This window comes from Halichoeres trimaculatus, unplaced genomic scaffold (assembly GCF_033239565.1).
Source record: "Halichoeres trimaculatus isolate MK-OKI-2021-1 unplaced genomic scaffold, fHalTri1.1 fHalTri1_scaffold_5, whole genome shotgun sequence".
NCBI classification, from domain to species: Eukaryota; Metazoa; Chordata; class Actinopteri; order Labriformes; family Labridae; genus Halichoeres; species Halichoeres trimaculatus.
This window is the reverse complement of record NW_027437183.1, coordinates 10,974,724-11,001,826: the sequence shown is the minus strand read 5'-3', so window position 1 is coordinate 11,001,826 and position 27,103 is coordinate 10,974,724. Positions and strand designations below refer to the sequence as shown.

Sequence of the window (27,103 nt, the reverse complement as noted above, 5' to 3'; positions counted from 1 at the left end):
AGGCTCAGTGTAAAGGGGTTAAGCCAGGCTAATGCTAATTTTCCCCCCAGAAGTGTTGTAACTTCATTAGTAGGAATGAGCACATGTGGAAAGGATTCATTTGAAAAAACTTGTCGGCCTGAAGTAATTACTGAAAATACTTTAAATTTCTATTCATGAATCCATCAATCAGCCACTTGAAAGCATAATGCTTCATTTATTCAATTAAAGCTACAGTACAGGGTTTTTAAATGTTTCTATGTTGTCATTTAGAGCTTGAAACTGTTTTGTGAGGGTGGATGTTAGGCCAGATGATTGACAGTACATTAAAAAAAAGCCTCTTTTCCAGAGCAAATATTCCCAGAGAGTCAAAGGTTTGAGCTTTAAAAGACAGTAGGTGGAGAATGTACTTCAAATCATTATGTAGATGCATTAACAAACAAAAAATAGATGTAAAAATCCATATAGTTAGCCATCAATAAACTGGTTTTAATCTGCTTCAGTATTCAAAATTTAGTCTTTATTATGGGAATCATAACAAAAGCACATCATTCATGTTCCAATTCAGATCCTATTACCATAGCAGCTCAATAAGAGTGTGTTTAAAAATATCTCACCTGCCTCCTGCTGAAAGAGGTTATGGGTATACCAGGGTGTCGGGAATGCTCAATGTGGCCATGCTGAGGCGGCTCAGTCAAACTATACAGGAAGTTAATCCCAGAGAAGTGTCGGTTGATCACTTTGAGCACATCCTGAGTAAGTGCCTTAGAGGCTCCCTCGTTCAGCGTGAAATTGAAGACCTGGAGTGGGATGAGGTGTGGGATGATGTCAACAGACATCTTAATGTCACTGACATCAGTGACCCCGTTGCTGGCGTGAAGGATGAAAGTGTCGTTGACTTTGCCGGGCTCCACCTGCATGTACTGGATGTTCCCACTGTTAACATCCTCTTGGGTAAATGTCTTGACAGGGGACTGTTTAGTTCCGATGTAGCGCTCCTCTGCTTCCACAAAACGCCGGAGAAAGCCATGAGACGGGCCCGCCGTCACTGTGAGTACAATCTCAGATGGCAGGTTGTCCTCGTGAGTGACCTGCATCAATCAGAGAACATATTCAGTGGTTAAATCTGAAATGTTCCATGTGTCACTCAGCCTCAGATTTCATTTTGCTATAAATGTAACGTGGCATCATTGTACACAGGTCAGTGTTTGGTTTTCTTTTCCTCCAGCTGCCTTTTGTTATCAGTTAGATAATCTGCCAGATGTCCCTGCCCATAGTGTTGGATTTCAACTCAGGCTGTCAGTGTTAACGTGATAATCGGAATGGGATCAACATTTCAAGTTAACTTGCAGCATCAGCTGCTGCTATCATAGAAAATTATGGCACCCCTACTTTTGAATGGCATATTATGACTTTAAAAATCTCCTGGACTTAGTTGGTTAATTCACTCATTCACTTTGTGTCAAATGGAATAAAAAAATTAGAGCCCGATTAATCAGGCCAATTACAGCCTGTCACCGATTAATCAACATCGGCCAAAATGTAGCCGATTATACAAATTTTTGCTCCACGGAGATTCTGTCACTCCAGCTCCTGTGTGTCTGTGTGTTGGGCTGAAATAAACAGAGATAAATGCTACTGTTAATTCACACATCCACCATTATGTAATGTGAGACTATAATACGGCATTTTAACGTTATGTAAGTTGCTCATTGTGTGTTTACAGTATGACTTTTTTTTCTACTTACTGTGTTTAAAGTTTGACTTCTTTATTTAAGGTGTTTACAGTTTGACTTCTTTATTCATTATTGTGTTTACAGCTTGTTCTTATTTATCATTGGTTTACACTACAGTTCTTATATTGATAGTTTTATAAATTAAGTTCCTTGTTTTAATTTAATGGTGTTCTGTCTCTGTCTTGAGTCATATGGGTATTAGAATAATTTGTGTTCATATACAGTATACATCCTCTGCATATCAATTAATTTATGATATATATATATATATATATATATCAGCCGATATATCGGATATTGGTTGATATATCAGACATCAGCCGATATATTGGATATCAGCTTTTTTTTGCCCTCAGTATCGATATCTGCATTGGCCCCAAAAATCCCATATCGGTCGGGCTCTAAAAAAATATCACAGGAGTAGTCAAAAAATTGTGCTATAACTCAAGAACTAAGCATACAGGTGCAGCTGTTTAGAGTGCTGGCAGCCAAGTTACCCACTGCAAAAGGTGAGAGCAATTTGGCGATTATTTGAATGATTAATCTAAAAGTAGAGATCATGACGTTTGATTCTTGAATTAAGCTATATCTAAGAATTGCATCACACTGTATGGATTAAATGAACATTACAAGTTAAACAATAATGGAACATCAAACGTTCAATTAAGAAACCCATAAATTGTTATTATTGACTAAAATTAATTTGTTACTCACAGCCATTCAACGTAAGTATGTATATTGTTGTAACACTAATATTGAGTCATATCTTCATCAGTCAAGTTTACTTGACCTAATAATTAACCACAAACACAAATGTAAACTGTCATTTTGGTGACTTTGCTATCTTATTTAATAAGAAAAACTTAAATACTACAATTAAGTTTGTTAAAAAGAAAGATCTTTGTACAAACTTTGATTAAAAACTTGTATTCTGTCTCTGTCTGAAACACCCACCTCTAATATGGCCTCATCGATCTTTGCTGGTTTCCCCTCTTCCACCAGTAAGGTGTTATGATTCTGCACGATGGGTGGCCTCTGATGACTTTCCAGGTAAACCTTCACATTGATCCTCTCTGTGAATCGAAGGCCTTCAGCTTTCACTGTGAGGTTGAAATGATCTGCCAGGTGTTTGCTGTCATGGTGCCGGTATGAGACCAGCCCGTCCTTTAAATCCGACTGCGAGAACGACTCCACTTTGGTTTCATTGAGATAAAGTCCTCCATACTTGGGAGCCTCATCCAGTGTGAAGATCACATTGCGGTCATCTCTAATGTCCAGATTTGAAATAATACTAAAATTACTTCTAGAAAAGATTACCGAATGGCCCTTCTGAACAAGTAGACCAGTGTTGTTTCCAACTTTCAAGAATGCATCATGCGCACTAATATCTAAAAGGCTTGACACAAAATGTTTCCCATCTGAGACGAAGAGCACAAACCTGCCAGTGCTCACGCCTTTGTGAATGAACAAAACTTTTTTTTCTTCCAAATCTCTCTGTCGAAACTGGAACAGTCGATGAGACGTGTCATTCACCAGCACCAGGTCGCCCATTGGGATCCCACGTCGAGTGTAAATCAACTGGCCGTCATCAAAGTCAGAATCTAAGTCGTGATAGCGCAAATCCTCTATAGTGAGAAGCCTCTGTCCATCCCGTACAACATGGAAAACTTTATCAATCACACGTACCGGCTTCTGATCATTGACTAATTCAATAGATATGTTGAAAGCTCCCACTTTGGAGCCAATTTCATCCTCTGCAATGGAAGATTTAAACGCTGGGCTGGTGGAGGCAATGAAATGAAACTCATCATGGGTTGTTTCACTGTCATCATGGATGTACATGATTCGTTCCTCCAAAATATCCTGATTGCTAAAGGTTAAGATGTTATTGTAGCTAGCATTGGAATTTGACTGGCTAATACGAGCTAGCTTACCGTGCTTAGGGCTACTAATAACTGTGTAGTACATATCCTTTGTACTTAAAGTCTCAGCAAAGAGCTCATCTTTTGTGATGAGTTTACTTTCCCCTTCCAGGAGGGAGAGGCCATCATTTTTCATAAACACGCTGTTGACGTCAGCTTTAATGGAAAACTGGAAATCATAGTTTTGTGACTGTGCATGTTTGGAAACCAGCTGAAATTTGAACCTATCGCTTGTATCTTCATAAGGCCTGTCAACCAGCTCATAGTGGACTTTCAGATTTGTTACATCTCTTTGGCTGAAGGTTGAGTTCTTCCCCAGGACGGTGGTGTCCAGCAGGAGTTTACCTTTCTTTGGTATGGTCAGAACACGGAAATAAAGCTCATCCTCTGAGAGGTCCACACCTTCAGCTTTGGCATAAAGACACTCAGAGTCCAGTGTGACTTTTCTAATTTTATCTAAATGTAACATAACATTCCTCACCAGGTGGTACCTCACCCACGTTACAGTGATTGGAAATAGTATTTCTGTTGTCGCCTTTGCAGCCACAATAACTTTACTCTTAAAGTAGTCTGTTGCATTGGCTGTCTGGACTTCTTGGAAAGAGCTAACATACCTTAGCCGCTCTTTTTCCAGAAGCCTTTGGGAGAATGAGTCAGTTGGCCTCCATTCACCGCTTGAGTGTAGTCTCTGTAGTTCTCCATACTGAGGTGGTTCAATAATATCATACCGGATGTCTACAAGCTGCTTTACAGCGTTGGTTTGCACAGCCAGCTGCTTGGAACCAATTATAGCTGCTTCTCCTTGAATGATCTGAAGACCTGTGTTGTTGGCAATCTTATACTCCAGTGCTACAGCCATGACCCTCAGCACCACAGTGTTGCTAACTTTGTCCCCATCACTGACTCTGAGAACTATCCTTGAGTTTCGAACTCCTGTGTGGACATAGAATACTCTTTGCTCCTCTAAGTCTAAATATGAGAAAGTGGTCACTGCCTTGCCAGGGTTGTTTTCTAGTTCCAAATATCCAGCATCAGCATTCAGGTTTCCAAGCACAGAGAAGAAAAGGTCGGTGTAGTTACTGTCAATGTCTGTGGCCTTCAAAATGTCAGTAGTGAGGCGTTTCTTTGAGTGTTCCAACAGGACGAAGAGGTTTCCTTCAGGGAGACTCAGTTCAGGGGCATCGTTTGTGGGTGTCACTGTGATATTGTAGCGATACAGCTTGTTGTCCTTAAGATAATCGGGGGCTTGTTTTCTGCTGCTAGAATGAATCGAAAACATGAAGAAGTCGTCTGGTTCCTCAGACCCTCCATGGATATACATGACACGTCCATGCCAAAGGTCCAACATGCTGAAGGTGTTCTCTTCCTGGTCCTGATCAACATCAAGTCGCAACTGACCACGAACGGGCTGCTCTTGAATTCTGAACATGATCTGTGACTGTCGAATACCAAGCTTCTTGAAATCCAAGAGCACTTTGATGTGTTTGGCTTCAAGAGAAGCTCGACCTCCTTCCTGGACAACAAGGTTTTTAAGGTGCATAAAGTTTGAGCCGTACCTTCTGTCCAAGCCTCTTGCGAGAGTAGACATGTAGAGCGACGGCGTTGGAGTCACTAAGTGAAAAAGGGATGCTGGAGTGCTTGTTGGGCTAACAGTGCTGAATAGTTCTGGTAGTCTCTCAGGCTCACAACCAACTGATATATCCTTGGTGACTATCGTATTGGAGAGGCCCATCTTTGCTCTATTGACTTCAATGTTCTTTAAACAACCCTTAAAGGAACCTCCTCTGACCCGCTTCCCAGAAACAGAGACAAGCCCCATCTTTCTGACTTCCGATCTGGTGCTGTCATCGATACCTCCGACAAACAGGTAACCTTTAAACTGAAGCCCCTTGGAGCGAGAGTTGATGCTGCTTTTCACCACCTCGCCATCAACAGTGAGCTCAAGGCTTTTGGAATTTAAATGCAACTTGATTGAATGCCACTTCCTGTCGTTGATGAATGTGAGGGAGCGGAGCTCAGTTTTGGTTCCACCTTTCCCAATGATGGCCACTAGCAAGCCTTCCTGAATCTCCATAGCCACAAAGTCCCCCTCTCTGGCTGAGTTGTACAGGATAATTCCCTCTTTGGCAGAAGTGTGCACAACACACTCAAACACTGTGTCTTGCTGGGCAATCCAGGTTGGAAGAGAAATATAAGCCCTGGAGCTAAAAAAGCTGATGGGGTCGTCCTCAGTGGCAAAAAATTGAGGACTACATCCTAGAGACACCTCATGGACATTCTTGAATCCAGTATACGGCCTCAGTGACAACAGCAGGTCATGTTCATTGAAGATTGCCTGGTCCATACAGCCTCTAAAGCCAAGAGGGTCCCTGGGGAGGTAGGATCTGTCCAAGCCTCCTGATCCTCCAACAAAGAGACCATCCAACACGTTAAGATCTTGACTGGAGCCTGGCATTTTTACACTTGTGTGTGAGTTTTTGTCTACAGTCAGAGTGATGTTGTTCTGTCCATGGTGGATCTCCACTGAGTGCCAGGCGAGATCGTTAAGCTGGGTGCCTTGGTCTGAATGCAAAACTTCCTCCCCTGATCCAAGGTCCACTTTCAGCTGGAAGAAGAAGCAAAACAACAAAATTAGTAGAGATTCATTTAGGCATTTCTTACAACAGAGTATTTTTTGGAGTTCTACATTTAATATGATTACTGTCATTGCTTTAGAGCATGCCGGGCAAAAAGCTATCTCTGGTCTGCACTCAAACACTGACAGACTTATGAGATGGACTGTCAGGAAACGGTAAGATCCACAAAGTGCCATCTTTCTAATCCGATAAACGCTGCATCTTGTTTCCAGATTGGTTAAACTGCACATTACACTCCACCGACCACAATGTTTTGTGACAGCTCTGAAGGAAAGTACAGGGTAAAGATTGCTTATATACTCTGTGGTGTCACAGGTTAACACAACAGTGATATTTTCCTTCTCTTCCTGTTATTTTCAACAGGAAGAGAACTATTATCCCTTTGCCTCGAGCTATATTCTTTAGAGCATCATGTCACCATCTCCGGCTAATTCTGCATTCAGATGACATGCTTGTCAAGGCTTGCTGCTGAGTCCCTGCTATTCATGCGAGGGTTTCCAGGGAGTGACGCTCATGCCTGACTCACATGGAATGAGACCCTAAGCCCGAGGATAGCTTGTGTGAGTTAACAAAATAAAATAAAAAAATAGTGACCTGAGCTTGTTTAAGGTACAAAGACAAGCATGCACACTGAAGAACGTCAGTGAACACAGTGTTGGTCGGTGTGATTCATTTCCAGTAGCGCAATTGTAAGGCAAAAAAAGCTTAGTCACAAAGATTTCATGGGTTTGATGTTAAAAAAGTATCCTGCATATGTCAGGACTCTGAGTTTCTTATGAATGTTTCTTCATATTACAGAGGCTTTCTACAGTACATCTGTCCTTTCAGTGGGCTGATTTCTGCTGGCAGAGCTGCTTACCAGATGCTAGAGGGAGCCTTGAAGGGACAAATGTATTTCACTCTGAAGTCCCCCGCGCTGGCTTGTGTTGTGAGCTTGGTATATAAACCTATATTTAATCTCTTGAGTGTGCCCTTTCATAAAATCTGGGAAAAGTTCAAATTAAGAGGTGTCTTCTTGCACATTCTGTATCTTTCTATATTTAGTCGGATGAATATTGTGGTATTTTAAAGCTCCTTGGCTGCACGCACATGGTTTTGACTGCTTCTTCTCATATTTTCTGACCGAATAATTTCAGCTATTATAAACTGGTGTTATGAAATACAGTGCCTTGAACATAAGCAATTATTGTTTTAATTTGTCAATTTTAATTTGTTTTTCTTTTTGACTGGCTAAGCCTTGATGGAACACGGCACAGATTAGCCTTATTATATCAGATTATATCAGATGACAGACAGTTATGTCATGAGGATAATGATTGACATGTCAGTCAATTAACTAGCTTCTCTAACATGAGGATATGCAGCTTTGCATGTTGTTAAACCAAGTTGAAATATTGGAGTTTTGTTCAGTTTTTTCCTTGATAATACAAACAAAAAAAAATCTTTTTTTTTTTTATATTTATTTTTGCCTAGTGCATATTCTTACTAACTTCTGTATTTATTGTCAGAAATACTTATGAGTGGCAGTCCAATAACACACAAAGTCAAAGTATCTTTTTAATTTTAGAAGCCAAGAGCATTCAAGCAGAAGAACATCAAAAATTATGGAAGCAAAAGTAATTCATAAAGTCCTTGGACTGCATGCAGGCAGTCTGAAGCAGACGTCATTTGCAGTGTAGCCACGTCACAAACGACATTTCTAACATAAATTAAATTCACATCACAATTCAGTTGTGCCCAGTGACTGGTTTGAAGCTCGCGTTCAGCTCACATCACACAGCCTTGTCTACTTGTGTTACTGCGCTGAGAGACTGACACTGTCAGATGAGATGGAGCAATAGCTCAAGGTGGTCACAGTGTGTGTGTCATGTCTTTCCATGCGCATGCGTGTGGTGAAGCACAAAGATCTCTGCGCTTGAAAATATATGCATGTGTGTTCTCATGTATGCCTGAACACATATGCTCATGTGTGAGGGCCGCGGATGTACCCACCTGCAGGCGACCAGCATGAAGCTCCAGTAGGAGGTGGTCTGTCTTGCCGGCAGCGAGAAACAGCAGGCCTTTGGTGCTGGAGGTTCGGAAGCTAATGCGGAGACTGTTATGGTCGGACGACTCTGTTGCCTTCAGCTGTACAAAGCCATCACCATAGAAGGAAGCTGCAGAACGAGACATTAGAAAGACTTCAACAATAAGAAGGAGAAAAGAAGTTGCCCTTTTACATGGTTTAAAAACACTTCACATTTGTTGAAAGTGAATGTAAAGAAGAGTTGAAAAAGAAAGTAGAAAAGAAAAGAGTAAACACAGAGCAAGTCATGTCAGGCGTTGTGGTCTTAATATAGCCAACATGTGACATTTAGATGTAAAAGCCAAGCTAATTATCATTCTGGCTGTTCTTTGAAAGTAGAGCAGAGTGTGTGTACGTGGGGATAGCACATACACAAAAACACACACCCACACAGCTTCATAACAGGGTGCATAAATTATAGCTCACCTGATTTAAAGGAATGTTTTTTACTCTCTTTAGATCTGCTGCCTTCCAGGTGGGCCTGTTGTGTTTTTACTCTTTGTGCTTAAGCATAATGATTAACATGCATTCAACAGGCGTGTAATTTTGATGCATTACCTTTACAATAATGACCACCTTAAGCATCAAACACAGAAGCAGCTTGTATACTGTGGAGGAACCTCAGGGTGTTAGTACTTTAAGGAGAAAGTTCTTCATGGACAGTCAGACTGATAAATCTAAACTGTAAAGGTGTCTGAGTATAATACAACAACAGCTAAGTACAAATGGAGACAGGAGATGTGGAGGTGGATTGGAGGGACTCAGACATGTTGAGACCTGTCCTCCCTGCCCTGACAGGAACCTTCAACCTGAACATGAAAGGCTCTGACATCCCCACATTGTCTGTGGCCCCATGTTCCAGAAAGAGCCGGGCAGACGGACCCAGCTGTTTCTTCTACGTCAACTCCCAGCCATCTCACATCACCCTGTAATCGAGGCTAATGCGCTCTGAAGCATTCTCATCTAAGCCCTCGTGCCCGGGCAGCACCAGCTCTGGTTTTAATGAGCACAAGAGTCCCACGCAGAGTAAGAGGTTAACAAACATCTTTGCCTTTGTTAACAAACATGTCAACTCCATGTTTGGGTTATTCGTAGCTAATGGCCGAGGACAACGATAGATGACCACTAATGGGGCAGACTGACCTGTGGGCGGTCTGACCTGGGTAACTAGATAAAATGGGTTAATGCGTTGTTTTAAAGGTTTGTGCATCAACCTGAAGTTAATCCAGCTCTATAGACCATGTAGCAACTGAAAAAGCCCTTCAGCAATATCAATACACAGCTGACAATCAACAGGTGCTGAACGCTGAGAGACCACACTACAGCTTCCGTGACGAACTGTGTCAATGTTGATTTTAGCGCCCCCTGTGGATTAAGTGACACTTCATATCTTCAGCTAATTTTCCCTTGCACAGATTTAAGATGTGTTTCCTTATAAATAATTATTATCCTGCTTTCTTCAACAAGTCAAATTTATCACTCATTGTGAAAATAGAGAAAAGCATGTTCATCTGGCTGTAAGACCCCATTAGAACCGTGCCCTTACACACTCCAACCCTTAAGTCCAGTTTGCTTGGCCAGTGTGTCACCACAAGTGTGCTGTGCACAGGTGAGATTTACTTTTCTGCTATGGCAAACTTACGAGAAGTGTGCTTTAGCGTGGTACACTTTACTTGAGGGTTTGTAGGTGTGCCATACATGTGCCTTAAAGGGACGTCTACACAATAACTGTCTTAGAGTGGCACGCAAAAGTTTTGTTGCGCTTCAGCCTCGCGTTTACACGGAAACGGCGTTTCAGCCGACCTAAAACGCAACCTTTTGAAAACGGCTTCCAGAGTGGGATTCTTCTGAAACGCTGCTGACACCGTTGCTGTGTTAACAGTAAGCCTGAGTTTTCAGTGGAAACACTGACGTCACACTCCACCTCGCGTGAGCGCATACAACAGGACAACAGTACTGTTGTTACGATTGTCATCAACTACCGTGTTGTAGTTGTGCTGCTGAATCTATTGACTGTCTTCATACAAAATGTGCATCTGTTACTCCACTTTTGCACTTAGTATTCCCCAATACACCAGATGACCGGCTCAAGGCTTTGGTGGAGATCTACCAAAAGCTGCTTCTGGACAAGACAGTTATAGCACCACCTGGGTGTTGCTTGAGTATTGGATTGTTTGGATGGCCAGTGTGACTGCGCCCTAAGTCGTCTTATCTGACACCAGCCTCCTCAGTCTATAATGCCAGTTGCTGGCATTATAAAGTACGAGAGAAATCGTCCAACCTATCCCTGAAGGTCTTGATTCATAACTGTTCATTTCGGAGTCACACTAAGTTTAAACTCTTCAAAGGACAAATAACTGAAGATATTTCAAAACAATGTGCAGCTTTCATTTACACAAAACCAGAAGAAGGCAAAATACAAAACGCAATTTAAGATACACTTTCTAATTCAAATGTTTTGAAAATGAACAGCCAGCTCATTCCTATCCATTATGTATAATCAAGATGACACTGAATAAATCTTTCCTCTGGCCTGACATTAAGTCTAGTTTCAGAACATGGAGTTAAGATAAACCAATCTCAGGTACTTGAATCCAGACTCTTGCTGTTTTAATAGCTCTTGCAGATTTATTTTTGTTGTTTTAACTCTTAGCAAACACAATCCTTCTGTTCAGTCATTTATAACCAGCAGGAGCAGAGCCAGGCACTCATGATTGGTCACTGAGAAATGAGTGACAAAGTCCTTTATCATCCCTATCATAGTTAGCATTCCTGCTCAACATAAAGCCAAGTTTATCTTAATTTTAACTATTTTAATGTTATAACGGAGCTGGGGTGTTGTGCTACTATTAATAATTAACAGAACATAGTAAAGTCCAGCCACAACATAAGGACGCCTTTTTTTTAACCTCTCAGCCTCCATTGCTTTCAAGAATAACTTGTAGGAAATGCTAAAAACAGGTGCATTTGCCCCACTCTCTGTTTCCCCACATTTCCTGTTCTTTCCAATAAAAGGCAACAAATTCCACATAAATAGTACATTCAGATAACCAAATTACAGCTGTAGCTATTCTCATAAATGGTCTCCATGGATTGCATGTTTTTGGCTATATTTATCCTAGCTTAAGCCCCCTTTACCCTCCTTACAATCTATTTTAATCTCTGATACTCTTTATATCCTTGCAGCTGTATGCAGGACACCCTAAATTACAATAACAAGCAATAGTTTATCTGGGTCTCAAATAGCTTTTAATTGGCTCTCATTAATCGACCAGTCAGGTGAAGAGTACCATTAACAAACTTTTAACACAGCTAGAAAAAGCACAGATTGATTGGCACCCGGGCACACAGCATGACTTATCCCCCCTCTGATCCGGAGCCAGGCCCACTGAATTTATTGTCTTTCTCATCTCCCTGAGTGACTCTGTGTACAAAACAGTGAGGAACAATGTCCGAAAACTGCCAAGAGGAATGCAATAACATTTTCCCCTTTAATTCACAAGGATGCACACGCCTGCTTACTTCTACTCTGTCATTGTTTCTTTGACGTTCTGGTCATGTGGTTAAAGCTAAAGGGTTTCCCCTCACAGTTCACTTTCCTGAAGGGGTCACGGTTCTTGAAGAGCCGTACAAATATGTTAAAAGGTAGTGTTTGGGACACTGTTTGTTTCTCATGTGTTTCATTATGGACATTTTGTGGGTGTATGTAAATGAAAGAGCACCGTAAAGTGCCAGAAGACAATACCCACACATAAACACAGACCCGCGTGCACATGATTGTGTGTCTTAAGAAGCAGTAACAGGGGGTGTTTGGAGGGTTGTTCTGTAATCTGCATGTCCACGGGGACATTTTCACGTGTGACACGGACATTTTTTGGCGAGATGTCGCACACCACTCCTTCAACAAAAAAAGCAGTGACCTTTGAGCAAACACCCGCTCTCAGTTAATTTGGGGGGTGAGAGACCAGTGCATGTCACTGCCTGTGTGCTCAAATCAGAGATGCAACTTGACTGAAGTGCCTCTTTGGTTTTTCTGACTGTCATGCCTCTCTGATGCTGATGCACTGTCAAAACCTGGGACGTGGGTGTAGTAGCAAAGGCTGATTTCGTAATGCTACAGAGGGAATGCAGAGGATACAGCACATTATAACATGCATCGAAGTGAAACAAAAGTCTATACTGTAATTATTTTCAATGAAGGATACGGTGAGGGTGAGTCATGTTGCGATAACGCCTGATTATCCCCGGGGGGGGTAAGGCTGGGTGAACACTGAATTTAGATGACACATGCACAGGATCAACCCCAGCAGAGAATAATGAATGCCCATATGGATGCAAATATAAAACTAAAGCCAACACACCAAAAAAACATATTTTGTCTTCAGATCTCTCTGCACGGAGATGACTGTCAATTCTAGCATTTCATTTGCCATTGTCACAGTCTGATAGTTTTTCCAGTGCAGTGGACATCACATCCTCATCTCTGCTGATCTGTCTGAGAAGGTGGGTGCTCACAGTGAACTGCATTATCCTGCCAGTGCATCATGCATGCACAGATTAGCCAAGGTCATAAATATGAGATAAAACTGATGTTAAGATAAGACTCATTCATTTGAAATAACCTTGCAGAATCCTGCTTTTTCAAGGCTTCAAACTGGAACAAAACTCTGTAATTTAGCAGACATTTTTCAAACCACCAGTCTTCATATAAAATTCATGCCCTTCTGTTGCTGAGTTTTACAGACATGTAAGGCAGCTTTTAAAAAGCACGTACTGGAAGAAAACAACATTCCCCTGTAAAGTGATACTTAGCCTGCATTTGGTGACACATTTCTACATGATGAAACAGAAATAGTGCTGTAGCCTTCATATGAAGGAGTAAAGACAGTTAAATGGTGATGTTTGGGTAGTTGTGATAAGACCATTTGTGTTTTATGTCCTAGTAAGGAGCCTCCACGGGTCGCACTATTTCCTCAGAAAACAACAATTACAGGAAGAAACTTGTCCAAATTATCAAATTTAAGAACAGTGTTTCTGATTTAACATATAGTTCCCAAAGGTTGGGTAATAAGTGAGTCTCTGTGTGTTTTCATTGATTAAAAGGTCGAAAAGTTGCATCGTTACCTCCTGACGCCGCCTGGAGCAGGAGCGACCACCAAAGCAGCCAACGGAGCCACAACTTCTTCTGGGTTTTTCTCACAACAGAATCCATCTTTCCTCTCCCACTGGAAACGTTTCTGTTAGCCGAACTGTGGAAGTTACATATTTACAGACGTGTTTCCACTCAGTCACGCTCCGGTTCCGTCAAACACAACAGTTGAGAGACTCCAAGAAATGTGCAACGGGAAAGAGGGAGAGTGTGAAGGGAGCTGAGCCCGAGCACCGATGTAGGTCTTCGCTTAACTCCGCCTCGTGTGTGTGTGTGTGTGTGTGTGTGTGTGTGTGTGTGTGTGTGTGTGTGTGTGTGTGTGTGTGTGTGTGTGTGTGTGTGTGTGTGTGTGTGTGTGTGTGTGTGTGTGTGTTCTCTCACAGAAGGAGGAAGAGTCCTTACCTGGTTTAAACCAGAGCCTAGAACAGATAGAACAGATAGTATGACATCAAACCTAACTTAACGGCCACTGGTTCATACCGAAATCCTAAATATTGTCTAAATTTAAGCATTTTGCGATTTTTTATTCAATTTATATTTTATATAATCAAATGCATGGTAAAATTTTTAACACTTTACATAACCCTACACAACAATATGCATGCAATATTACACTTCTACTTATTTAAGCTAACGTTAGCTTATGCATAAGCTAACATAAGCTAAAATAAGTAGCTAGCCTTATTTGAAAACAATGTAATTCGTACTATATCATTATTTTTTCGTACTTAATTAAAAACAATGTAATTCGTACTATTACATTATTTTTTTGTACTATGTTTTAATATGTAAGTTCCCATTTTATGTGATATCTGTTTTTCATTTTGAACCACGTTTTTATTTTTTAATGCTTTTAATTTTAGAATTTACTTTTCTTTTCTGTGAGGTCCAATGAATTGATTTTTATATTGAATGTGCAATATAAAATTGCCTTGTCCTTAAATATATGCAATTTAAAGTGCATCCTCATAACCATAGGTTTTAATACTATGAAAGTATGCATTCCCACAAAAATGAATACATTTTTATTCCAGCATGCATAGTCTTTCACATTAAAAAAAAAAAAAAAATCAGATGAGGTTATCTGTATTTGAATGTTGAATGTTAAGCATGCACTATACTTATTTGATTAAATTCACAATATTCTTGTAATATTTTTGGAGTAGTGTTTCCCTTTGTCGCTGGTTTTTGATGTTATATGCATAAAAGAAGCATAAAAATGTTTGTGTGTGTGTGTGTGTGTGTGTGTGTGTGTGTGTGTGTGTGTGTGTGTGTGTGTGTGTGTGTGTGTGTGTGTCCAGAAGTAAAAATGTGCTGTCTGCTTGTGTGGTCATGTGCAGAGGCAGTGGCTGACTCAGGTTGTCTGAGGAACAGTGGGGGGAAAGCGAACAAAAAGGGCAGCAGCTGCATGCGGTGGGGCATCAGAAAGTAGAACAGCTCTGTAATAAAAACAGACAGGAAAGTGTGAACTATCTAACCATTCAGAGGCACTTTGGGGCAAGGGCAAACTAGCATGTGGGGCACTCTGGGCATCCTGTGTGGCTCTGCACTGCATCACGTTGACTCCACTGGAGGGACAACCTGGGGGCAACTTTGACACATATCACTCCACGGCGTGCCACTTTAGAGGGCATCCCAGTGTCCCCTAAGTCCACTTATGTTCAGAGGAAAAAAGCTCTGTCCTTTTATTACACAGTCTTTTTCCTTTCAAAACAGGCAACTTTTTGTTCAAACTTAAATATTTTTTTAAGTCAAAGGAATAGGAGCTAAGTTTTTACAAAATACTCCTTTAGAGTAATGCAGTTTAAAAAATATTTCAGATGAAACTTTAAATAAATAAATAAAAAGATTATTTCCAAGATATTTCTGCTCTGTTATGTCCAAGATTTTTGTCCAAGAAATTAATATGTTTCTGTGTTAAAGGGAAACTGCACAAAAATTCCAATACACCTTGCTCTTTTCCCCAGTGAAAGGCTTGAAATTTTCGTATTGATTACAGTACAAGCAGATATGGACATTTTTGATAACAGGTATGCAGGCAAAGAAAAACCTTCAAAATGCAGGCTGTATAGAAGTATTGGGAAATTTTGGGAATCATCAGCCATATAGTTATTTGCAATGCTTTGAGGCAATTGACTCAAGAGCAAAACAACACTTACTCTTTCACTTACTGTGGGGAAAAAAGGGATTCATAGCTCAACATCAGTCAGAATTATTTTGAAGATATCAGCATGCATCCCTAAATACCAAAAATATCAAATTGTAATTTAAAAATTCAGAGTATTATAATTTAACTTGTCTAAATAGAGCATAAAACTCCTCCTAAGTGTTGCGAATGACAATAAACAGTCGCAATGTAACTGTTACTATATGCATTATGTTAGAGAAATGTTGATTAATTGCCACATTAGATAAAAAAAAACAAGCACACAGGAATATGAAACATGAATGATTACAATAAAACAGTAATGAATAAGTTTAACTCAGATACTTTTATTTCCTGTCTTTTTTATTGTATACATAGCACCAAAAGTGTTTTGTATTTAAGGTTGTAAAAATGGTGGTCCAACATGATTAGCACTTCTTTTAATACTGCTCGTTGGCAGTAAGTTCACATTTACTTTCTGTGTGTGAGATTGGTAACAAAAGAAAAAAAACCTCCTTCAGCCTCATTAAATGAATCTGAGATCAATAAATAGTGCCATAGCATAACTTTATAAACCAAATGACGTTTTGTTTATAATTTAAACATTTTAAAGGTCAATCTGAGGAGAAGAGAAATGGTCCAGAGGTCCAGTTTGTAAACTGGACTCCCATATCAACACACTGTAATAGAGTGCTTCACTTGTTTTCCATAATACTGCGTCAGGTTGGATTTCCTTCATGTCTGATATTCAACTTCACCTTCATCTGAGTAACATTTCCCCAAAGCAATACTAAAATGATTTCATGCTGATTTCACCCAAAACATAGATTCAAAGTCATTTATGTCAAACTCCTGGATTAACTCAACAAAGATTAAAGAGGTATATGGAATATGAATCAACATAATGGAATCATAACTGAAAGGAATCAAGTTAAAATCAAGGCCCACGTGGTTATCTTGAGGTATTAGAACAGATAATGCTGTAAACAAACCCTGAAACAATCAGTAAAATAAGTGATGAAGGATGGGATATGATGATGGGATCTGATTGGACATCAGCAGGACCCTGAGAGTCTTCTGTACTCCTGTTTGATACAGCTGTAGATGGGACTGTAGAAGCGCCTGTCTGAGGCCATGATGTCGGTGACGATCTCAGTGTGGTCAACTTTGGGCAGTAGGTAGAGCGACACCTTTATGGACAGTGAGGTGAGGAGCTCGGAGAACTTTGTGGAAGATTCAACAGGAACAATGATGTCGCTGGTCCCATGGAGCAAAGCGAACGGAGGAACTCTGACAGAAACACAAATTTTATACACATCTTTATTTTTCATCCTGTGTTCCTCTTTATAGAGTGATTAATTTTTGGCATAACTACTGTGCAATTGTTTTCTAAAATTGATCTCATATATTTCTCTCATGTATTTAATGAGATTGTTGTTATGAGATATCTTAATCAGTGAATGTACATAAAGTTATTATTCAGCTCACTTGTTCAGTTTGTCCTGACTGAGCTCCTTCAGTAAGTGTGTTGGTGAGTAGTACGGGAAGTTCTCCACCCCATTCATGGCTTTGTGCATAGTAGAGACAAATTCAACTGCTCGCTTCTGTTCGTGCTCATAATGGTCCATGATGTTGTAGACGCCACTCAGGCCTGAGCAGGAAATGAAAGAAGAGAAGGATGTCAAAAGCATTAAGTATCACCCAAAAGATGTTTCACGGGTCACAAAAAGAAAAAATATGAAATACTTGAAAGACAAAAAGTTATTTTTATTGTTAAAGGACAGGATTCTGAAAGGGAAATTTCCTCAGCATAAAACAATGAAGCAACCATGACTGAAACTCGGTTATACGCTTACCAATAACTCCTCTTATCGCCAGCATAACATCTCTCTGTTTGCTGACCTCTATGAAAAGCTCTTCTCTTGCATCAATGAGAAACAGAGTGGCCAGTGCACACAAATGTGCACCCGCTGAATGACCAATTAGCACCACATTGTCCTGCAAAACACAGTAGGGGAAGACAAGTGGAAGAACATCTCTTACATGAACATTAGGTTAATGTGGATGTTAAAGCTCAGAACAATGAAAAATATCTCAGTGGGGCAATGTCACGGGGGAATAAAGATGAATCTTACAGCAAAACAACAGTATAAATAGATACATAAACAAATGAGTGTGTAATGTCACAAGTCACGACTTTAAATGTTTTCTTTTTGGGGGTATAAATCTTCAATGTGTTTGTTATTGCTCTAATTCTCTCATCTTGGGGATATTCCTTACTTTGTCAAAGTTAAATTTTCCTCCATTCTCTTGGGCCCAAACCAAGCAGTCTGCAATATCTTGCACCATTCCCAACACGTTTCCCTGGTCAAGAGAAGAAACTAGCAGTGAGCTCTGGTCCTAAGGCAAAATTCATGATTCTTTTCAAAGATTAAGGTCACTTTAGTATGAATCTGAAACACCTCACATGTTTAAAAACAAAAGAGAACAACCTTTGGATAGGTGCAGTAATCAGGACAAAGGACTGTAGCATTGAGTTCTTCAGCCATCTGCCTAGCCAGTAAGCAGTAGATGGATCGGTCTCCCGAACCCCACGCTCCTCCAAAGATAAAAACCACCAGCGGTGATGCCACTTCTTCAGATCTGCCTTTGTTTGGAGGGTGATACAAATCCAGTTTGTTGCTTCTGCGGCCAAATGTGATGCCCTTTCAAATTTCAAAAAAGATGTGTGAATGTTTAGAAACTGAAATGATTCACAAATATTTAAGAGAGCATTTCAAATTTCTTAGAGAAAACTGAGACAAACCCATTAGAGCGGATATTTATCCTTGATAACGGCGGTAATTTCTGGATAAAAAATCTCTAATACATTAATAAAACAAAAAATATTTTCTTTTCGAACACACCTTTTCATAATGTTTACGGTTTTTGTCGTTCTTGTACCAGGACTTCCACTGGAAGTAGAGCCTCCCGTACTGCAGGTATTTTAAGGTTTCCAGCACTGCTCTGGTCAAACAGTATATTCGTCTGATGATGAAAGCAAACACAACACAAAGAGATTAAGAACCAGCTCTATCATATTGTTCAATGAACTTCATTGTGAGAAAAGGTGCATCTACAATTTGTATGTTACCTTGGTTTGAGAGCCTCCATGTACTTCTTATATCCAGGTTTGTTTGGCCAGCCATAGAGCCACTGAGCAGCCAAAGAGATGGAGTATGGGACACCTACCAACATGAAACCCACAGCTACTGGAAGTGACACAGGATTCTTAAATCCTGACCTTTAGATGAAAAAAAACCAGATTAATATGAATAATGGTAACAGTAATACAAAAGCAATTTTAGACAAGACTGAACAAATTTTGTATTAGAGGGACTCTTACATGCTCTGGGTTAATGTGTCCTCCTCACCTGCACAGAGCAAAAGATGGTGAATACTCATGACAGCACATCATAATAGTTTAAATTTAATGTAATCTCAACTACATTCATAGCCTGGTGTATACTCTGACAACAACTTTCAATACTCATGGAATGATGATTTCTAATAAAGCTGTTGGCATTAGGTAAATATTTTAATAGATCAATTATATCCATTAAAAAAAATTACAGCGGGTAATTTTTGCTAATCCTCTTGACAGTTTACAAAAATACTGTGCAGGGTAGATAAACCTAGTGTATGGGGTATTTAAAAAAGTGGTACGTTTCTCCAAACCTACGTACCAGGGCGTCCTCTAGAGGAGATGGACCTTTATACAAATGCACAACGAATAAACTGGTACAAAAAGCTTCATTACTTCCCTTGCTCTATTTGACAAAAGTATAAAAATGTAAACAAAAAATCTTAACAAAAGCTACCAAGCATCATGTTATCTGATAGCATTGAGACGTACGAGACCGGACAAAATCTAACAACGCTGTTTTTTTCAGAAAAGTTTGGCTGACAGAGTGACTTTAACTACAAATACACTTAAACCATATGGGCACTCTTGGATGGAAGTGAAACAAGCAGCAAAGTTTTATTTACGTCAGCTAGCTAACTAAGACATAGCTTAACCTGTCATCCAGCGGGAAAACACAATTCACGTCTAAATTAAACACCAAAATCGAATAATTCATTTATTGTACTCGGAATCCCGCAATCCCAGTGGACACCGCTGATTATAATTGATGTGTCCCGTAAATCGATGCAGTGGATAACCCTGTTTCACTACCTGACTGTCCTCCAAACGCCGGTGTCTCCTGGTACGACAAAGATGAAACGGAGAATCAAGAGATGGCATCCCCGAACTTCCGTTTCGCACTTTCAGGGTTGATAGATTGTTAGTACTTCTGGTGGATGTTTTGCATAAACCGATGGGAACATATCAATTAGAAACAGAACAGTTTTTCTTTAACTAAATATTTTTACAAACATGTAAGGGAATCAATAAAAACAAGGTTTTTATTTTACCAGGGGCTCTATGTCGGCAGGAATAGACGGATTATGGTCTTGTCATCGTCAACAGCTCTTCGCTGATACCCCGGAAGTACATAGACCGCCAGAGAATGAGCGCCCTCACGTAAATGTAAGTAAAATAATTGTTATGTCTCAATTATTAGGGAAAATATGTGCCATTGTTGCTTTTTTAATGAGGCCATTCAAAGGAAAAAAAAATCTTGGTTAGTGAAGCTTAGCCTGAAGTCTGAGTTTTAAAGTAAAACCACAGTTTTGCTTAAAGAAATGTGGTTTGCTCAAATTAATGCCGTATGACTTGTGTTTTCTATCTGGGTACATGTTTTATTTCTTAAGATTTTAGGTATATTCTTCATCAGGATTTCACTAACCTGTATTTTACAGCTTAGCCTAAAATAGCTTGTACTGCCTAACAGCAATAATCCAGTAACAGATAAGATTTTAAAATGTTCCTCACTGACCTCAATAACCATTGTTAAACACCTCTGAACATGACAATATTTGATTGAGCAAAGTGAGGTAAAAACAATTCTTGCATTGATATCTTCACCTCAACATGACAAAGTAAGTTAAAGGTTTCACCCAACTGTGTCAACCAAGCCCACGTGTCTGGTTGTTTCCAAACACTCCTGTGGTCAATAATTAACCCATAAAATGTCTGTCTTCACCAACGGGTTCAAGAATTTAGTGCCTTGTAATCTTCCATGCTAACTAACTGTCCTATGCTGGCTAGCTACCACTTTCGTTAAAAGTTGTTGTGTTGGTCCATCAAACCATGCATCTCTTCATTCAGTGCTTAAATGAAAAGAAAATTGTCTTTAATACAAGTTGAGTCAATTCTTCTGTCAACAAAGACTCAACAGAGTTTTCTGTAAATCCCCACCTCACAGTCTTATTTCAAAATTAATAGTAAAACAGGCTAAGCTGAAGAAGCATGTTATCGATAATAAAAGAACAGCTTTTTGTAAATTAATGAAGACATTGTTCTACTATAGCTGGATTAAAAGAAAAAAAGTTAGACCAAGGTGTATACCAATACTAGCTGCGTATAACCACTTGTTTCTCAACATCTTATATCGTCAGCTTTTTTTTCTTCAGGTATAATCATGACAAAGATTTGCTATTTCAGATACATTGCATTTTGTCTTTCAACAGCTTTTCCCACCCTTTCGTGGATCATAAGTGTTGTGTTTTTTTTTTTGTTTTTTTTTTTTAAATTGTAAAATGGTGAATCAGCTGTAGTTATTTTGTCTATTGTTTATCAGAGAGATTAGACAAATGCCTCTAACAAATCCCTCGAAAAATATGCCATCAACCTCTACAGATAGTTTCTTTAACCTGGTTTATAATTAAGTTAAAATCTTCAAAACAGTTTGGAAAAATGCTGATTTCAGCTTTTCATTCCGAAAAGATAGGGCACAAATTGGATTAGAAAATAATTGTATATATGTGGTATGTAGTTGGGCACAGCATTATGACCAAACACGTAATCTGGAAATTAATACCAAAAAATGATTTAAAACTGGAAATTACCAAAGCAGATTAGTGTAAATAAAGGAAATGTTCAACCTGTCAGCCTGTGAAGCACTGTCAGCATTTGTCCAGCAGAGGGAGGAAGAATTCTTCACATGATGTGTCATTCTAGTTCAGTCCAAATCTGAAGCTCTGGTCTGTGTATCTAAGCTTGATATAAATTATCTTATTGTCATGTGTGTGTACATCGTAGTCATGTTATTAAAAGGTTAGTAGCTTGAATTTAAGTATAGCCTGAGTGAATTGTAGTGGGCGTACTCAACAAGTGTTTCTTAAAGTGGAGAAAATGGCTGAAGTATAGAAACACCATATGTTCCTTTATGGAATTTGGCATTTAGTAAACCATGCAAAGCTATAGTTTAGTCTGTTATTACTGTGTATTTGCAGTTATGACACCCCCATGCTCTTTTACTGGCCATCTTGCACTTAACCACCCTCAGACAGAGGCTTCATTGGCCGTGACCATGGAAAACCTTGGCTTCAACATTGCGAATTCATGGAAAGCAGAGCAGTGTACGAGCACTGACCAGGCCGAGGGTTATTGTTATGTTTGGCCCCACTGAGCGGAGCCTCCAGCCCTGAGTGGGTGTGTGGTGGTTCCTCCATCTGCTGCCATGTGGGGAGGCCCAGGTGCTTTTCCAGAAGCCGCAGTGGAAACGGAGCTGTTGAGCGTGTGCAAAGTCAGGCGTTCGGCTGACAGCACGAGCAGAGTCAGCCCGTTTTACGCACTGTGGTGAAAAATTCACAACACTTTCCCGTGCCTGTTTGAGAATTATGTTATCCTTGAGGGAATTATTGTACGCATAGCGGTATTAAGATAATAACAATTGACGTACATGAGCCTGTATTCTGTAAAGGTGTGAGGGAATACCATCACAAAGAACTGAGTGTTCTTTGCAGAAAAACTTTAATAGTCAAGTGGAAAATAAGAATATATGGACTGTAAAACAACTTTTGACAGCAGCTGCCTTTGGCCTGGATGAAGGAGTGTAGAAATACTGAAAGTCAGTGACAAGATGTCACAAACATCATACTTTTTGCTCTTTGAGCCTTTCAGATCAAATCTCTTCTCGATGATTTCCCTGATGCTGCAGGGAAGCACATGAAGCATCACCCTGCACGTCCTTCAACAGGAGAACTCAGCCTCAGGCCAACAAGTGTCCCCCTGACGCGTCCCTGAGCAAGGCTCTGAATCACCAGCAGCTGCATTAAACCAGAGGCTAACAACAGTCAGATCCTCTTCACTTTTTCAATGACACAAGAGTTTTCAAAAAACTGTCAAAAAGTGGGTTTTTCTTTCTATATCTCTGTGCGGATTTCTGGTTTTGTTGCTAAACTGATGAAAACTTACACTGGTGACTTAAAAAATAAACACCTAAGCTCTGATTCTGTCAGTATAACCGCATTTCTACCACGCAGTCCAGTTCAGTTCAGTACTGTTTGGTATGGTTTGGTACAGTTAAGCCTGACAGCAAACTGTGCCCCCTTATGGTAGGTGGTGCGTATGCCAGATGCCGAAATCTGCATCTGTTGAATAATAGCGCAATGCCATAGCAGTGCAACACAACAATGGAGGACATCCAGCATTTCGTCCTCTTTGTGATTGGAATGTGGCTTTTTATTACAAAGTGCAATTAAGCTTTGTTCAGAGAAGACTGTGTGCTCCCAGGAGAAATACAGTCGCTGTTGCACGGTAAGTGACACTTCTTTCGACCAATCAACGGTCTGCAGTGTTGTAGCTCCACCCTCCGAGGTCAGATCGGTTTAGTCTGGCAAAAAGTAGGACGGTTCGTCTCGGTTATTTGCCGATCTGTTGCAGGATCAGTCAGTGGAAGCGCCATTAAATGCATGTCGGTGCCGAGACGAACAGAACTGAACCGCTTGGTGGAAACGGGGCTTATCACGAATGCTAGGTCCAAACCCAAAAGAGGACTGAGGCAAATTTCTCCAACATGTTAACTTGTATGCTAATTGCTTGTAGCTGGCCCAGAATCAAAACAGAGACGTGGACACATACAAGCACCAACACTCTCATATACAGCAGGCTGTTACTGCTTTCATCAGGGGGTGTGACTGAAGATGTTAGGCTATGTTCTTTACATTAACTTACCAACACAAATCATTATCTTGTCATCTATATAGGGACATCCTGTGCTTACTCTGAGGCATACTTAAACTTGTATTCAAATGACTGCCTCAAGGAAGTCTTTGAATACAAGAGTTGAATATCAAGAATGTAATTGTCCATGTGAAACAACGAGGTGTGAGCCGCCTTTTTTGAGCCAGGTGACAAATCCTGCACTTAATAAGAGGACTTTGTGCACAAATATAACAGGAAAGGCTGGTGGTACTGGTTGTCCCATTGAAAGACTAGTCTCTTTTCTACACAGTGTATAGACCTGGGACAGTCAACTCTTTGTAGGCTGCTGCTTTTCAGAAGAAATCTGATAATAAATTTTATGATGTTGTCACTGAAAGAAGCATTGCTAAATAAGGGCTGAAAACGGATCACTGATGCAATTCAGTTTGCTGCGTTCATACCAAAACCAGTGTTTCTTGTGAGTAACAACAGAAACTGGGACTGAGAGTCATCACTTCAGTGTTTTAAGACATATTTGGATCACGTGAGACACCGAAGGCATGTTGCAGCTTATCAGCTTTTGTCTCATTGGACATATTCGTTGGTCTAGGTCATGTGTGTTATCTCTCTTAGGATTGCTTATCCTCCTCTGTGTCGGCTGAGTCATTGTGGGTGTTTTAGTTTTAACAGAAGCTTCCGACTACTGTGTGTGTGTGTGTGTGTGTGTGTGTGTGTGTGTGTGTGTGTGTGTGTGTGTGTGTGTGTGTGTGTGTGTGTGTGTGTGTGTGTGTGTGTGTGTTAATGTGTGTACACACATACACTAAACCTGAGAATCAGGAGAGACCTGAGGGAGTGCCGACAGGAATTCCGCAAGATGAGTCATATGTAAACTACACTGTAAAATTATGAAAGTAAAACGCCCTGTAAATGAATTAAATCTTCAAATATAAAGATATGAAGATATACTTGTTGTATTTTGACATTTGAAGTGTTTTTGATGCAGCGAACAAGAAATTCTTTCAGTTTTGTTACGTAATACTTACATTTTACTGATGCAGGCATGAAAAGAAGGTGTTTATGTTTCCACTTGTTTCTGTTTGTATCTTAGCAGTTGGATGTATGTTTGCTGGTGGAAATGAGTACACACAGTTGTGTTTACCTCCCCCCTAGGAACCCCCCAGTGACCCAGTCCCCCTGAGCTCCTAACTGATGCATGGCACCGAGCCAGAACCCAAACATGCTGCTTCTGTGTTTTCTCCCCCGTCTTTCACTTCCATCCACCGTGCTGCACAACCCCAAACTCAGACCAAGTCGCAGAGGAATTCTGCTCTCGTTGGGCTCTGGACCTCGAGACACAGAGCCATCTTTTCACGGGGACTTCACAAACACACCGGACCCAGAAAGAACCTTCCTTTGACAGGGGGGAACCATGGAAACTGGCAGAGACCACAAGGCCCAGTTTCTAGGTATCCCCGTGCCTGGAATCACACCCGAGTCCTGCAGACGCCAAAGGAGCAGCAAAGACAGAGGTGCTGGCGTTCAGGGGGCCAATTCGGTTTTTCTAGGGGCCCTCTGATTGATCGAAAAGAAACAGAGCGGCTATTCTTGGTAGATGCACCGGATGAATGCTAACAAGCCTTTAAGGATGCTTAAGAGTGCATTCTTGAGGAAAAAAAGAGAGGGGAGAGGGTTGGCAAGATAAGGTGGTTGATGAGGAAACTGACTAAGCAAATAAATAATAATTACGTGTGCTCATGCGCGTGCAGGTTGAAAGAGTTCAGTGGTACCTCAGTGCAACAGCTTGCCCTTTATATAGCTCAAGCTCTTTGAGCGAGGAGTCAGGTGTCAGTGCGTCACGTCTTTTTCCAAATCTGACTGAGTCAACAGAACGTAAGAGCTTCTCTTTCCGGTGCAGCCCCCAAAGAAGCTCCTCAATATTTAGAACTTGACATGACTGATCGTCTTTCAGAACAGAAAGAGTTTAAAAAAAAAAAAGCCTACATGCATGCAGGGGCATATTACTTAACAGCTTTGCACAACACTATAGCAATGTATAATGCTATAAGAAACATCTCTTATCTGCAAAAACAAAAAGCTGTGCATGATGGTTTTGGAGTTTTTTAACTTATCGCTGGAGGTCACCCTAAGGATTGGCTGTGTGCTTTTGAGCAGAGAACAATCATTTGACACCCCACTGTACTGTTTGTGTTTGATGTGATCATGATGTGTAGAAATATTTAAAACATTCAAAGGATCACAGCCTCAAAGGCTCAAATCAAGTGTGGATCTACTGTCTCTGCTTATAAATAGACCAACACCCTCACAGTTCAGCCGTTTGTATTACGTGTCGAAGATCACAGCTGTGCTTCAGACTAAAACTCAAGACATCTTGCAGCTGCAGTACAGTGTGCCCCACAGGAGCTACTGTAAGTCAGGGTGGTGAAAATGGTGTTTTTGTAACTTTCAGTGTTTTTGATGATTTATATTTCCAAGTTTGAGTAAACTTTGCTCAGTCCCTCGCTACGAAAACCTGCAAAATTAATGCCAGTGTTCTTCTTTCTGAGAACCAGGACTTAAAAACTTGTAACTCCACTTGGACTCATAATTAAACTCATAATTCATGTAATGTCAAGCAAGAGTTGGAGTGTGTTCACCTGCATGTGAGTCCACGTGCCGTTTAGTTTGGCAACGTTTGCTGCCAGGAAGCTTAAAGAGGTGCTGCAAATCAGTGTTCGACTGTCAAAGACTTCACAGTTAACAGAAGCAGGAGCAGAGCAACATGTTCGATATGTGAAAGAGCTGCTGGAGAGGGGACAGCAACAAGCTTAACCTTTGACAGACATCTGTCCAGGACACACGCACTCACTCAGTGACTTGATAACAGTGATGCCAGTGGTAACGTTAGCCTCTAAAATGAGACAGTGGAGATGTTTGTTTGGTTAGAGTTTTGATTGAGTTTCAGGTATGTTGAGTTGGGTTATTAGACGTCTGCTGTGACCCCGATGCAGTAGAATTGATGAGTGTTAAATACTGTAAGTGTTAAGTATGTTTATTAATGCTGTGAAAACTTTTTTTGGCTTGTTGTGTTTGTGGTTTCTACAGCCAGTTTTTGAGAACTGGGATTTTTAGAAGATCTACATGGGCTTGATTTAGTACGGCCAGGAGTTGCCACTTGCCCCTAACTTGGTTAAAGTAGAACATTGAATTGTCAACTTCTTCAAAACTCTACTTCAGAAACAAATAGGTGACATCACAGAGACTAGGTCCATTTATCACCCGGTCCATGCTTACCGCACAGCTTACCTGAGCCTGAGGCTGTAAGTTTCAAAGCATGCAAAGCGTGTGTGTCATGTAGGAAGAAGGAGGAAAAGAAATCAGCCAATCATCTCGCTCCAGGAC

General features: G+C 40.4%; 2 protein-coding genes across 4 annotated transcripts in view; both read right to left on the bottom strand.

Annotated features, from left to right (window-relative positions):
• Positions 1–13,688, bottom strand: part of cspg4ba (chondroitin sulfate proteoglycan 4ba) — a 29,793-nt gene extending 16,105 nt beyond the window's left edge. The window contains exons 1-4 of the mRNA XM_074670829.1: positions 13,463–13,688; positions 8,266–8,429; positions 2,670–6,242; positions 597–1,070 (exon numbers count right to left, since the gene is read on the bottom strand). Coding sequence (XP_074526930.1) covers positions 597–1,070; positions 2,670–6,242; positions 8,266–8,429; positions 13,463–13,550 — 4,299 coding nt within the window. The 5' untranslated portion in view covers positions 13,551–13,688. The remainder of the gene's footprint in view (positions 1–596; positions 1,071–2,669; positions 6,243–8,265; positions 8,430–13,462) is intronic.
• A 2,287-nt stretch (positions 13,689–15,975) lies between these two features.
• LOC141790522 (uncharacterized) lies at positions 15,976–20,169 on the bottom strand. Of its 3 annotated transcripts, XM_074670443.1 has the most exons (10): positions 20,089–20,169; positions 19,850–19,967; positions 19,019–19,046; positions 18,767–18,916; positions 18,540–18,660; positions 18,126–18,338; positions 17,914–17,997; positions 17,490–17,631; positions 17,122–17,284; positions 15,976–16,923 (listed from the first exon to the last, which is right to left on the bottom strand). In XM_074670443.1, coding segments are annotated over exons 3-10 (1,110 nt in total). In that variant the 5' UTR covers positions 19,021–19,046; positions 19,850–19,967; positions 20,089–20,169; the 3' UTR covers positions 15,976–16,688. The 3 variants fall into 3 exon arrangements, with proteins under 3 accessions (XP_074526544.1, XP_074526546.1, XP_074526545.1); XM_074670445.1 differs by lacking the exon at positions 20,089–20,169 and having other exon boundaries at positions 19,764–19,852; XM_074670444.1 differs by lacking the exons at positions 19,850–19,967; positions 20,089–20,169 and adding an exon at positions 19,359–19,728.
• Positions 20,170–27,103: the final 6,934 nt, after the last annotated feature.

Excerpts from the sequence above, each read along its gene's own strand:
- LOC141790522 (XM_074670443.1), bottom strand. Across the intron at positions 18,661-18,766 it reads ATGGAGGCTCTCAAACCAAG|ACGAATATACTGTTTGACCA; the intron begins GTAACATACAAA and ends TTTCATCATCAG. Across the intron at positions 16,924-17,121 it reads AGTCAGGACAAACTGAACAA|AGTTCCTCCGTTCGCTTTGC; the intron begins GTGAGCTGAATA and ends TGTTTCTGTCAG.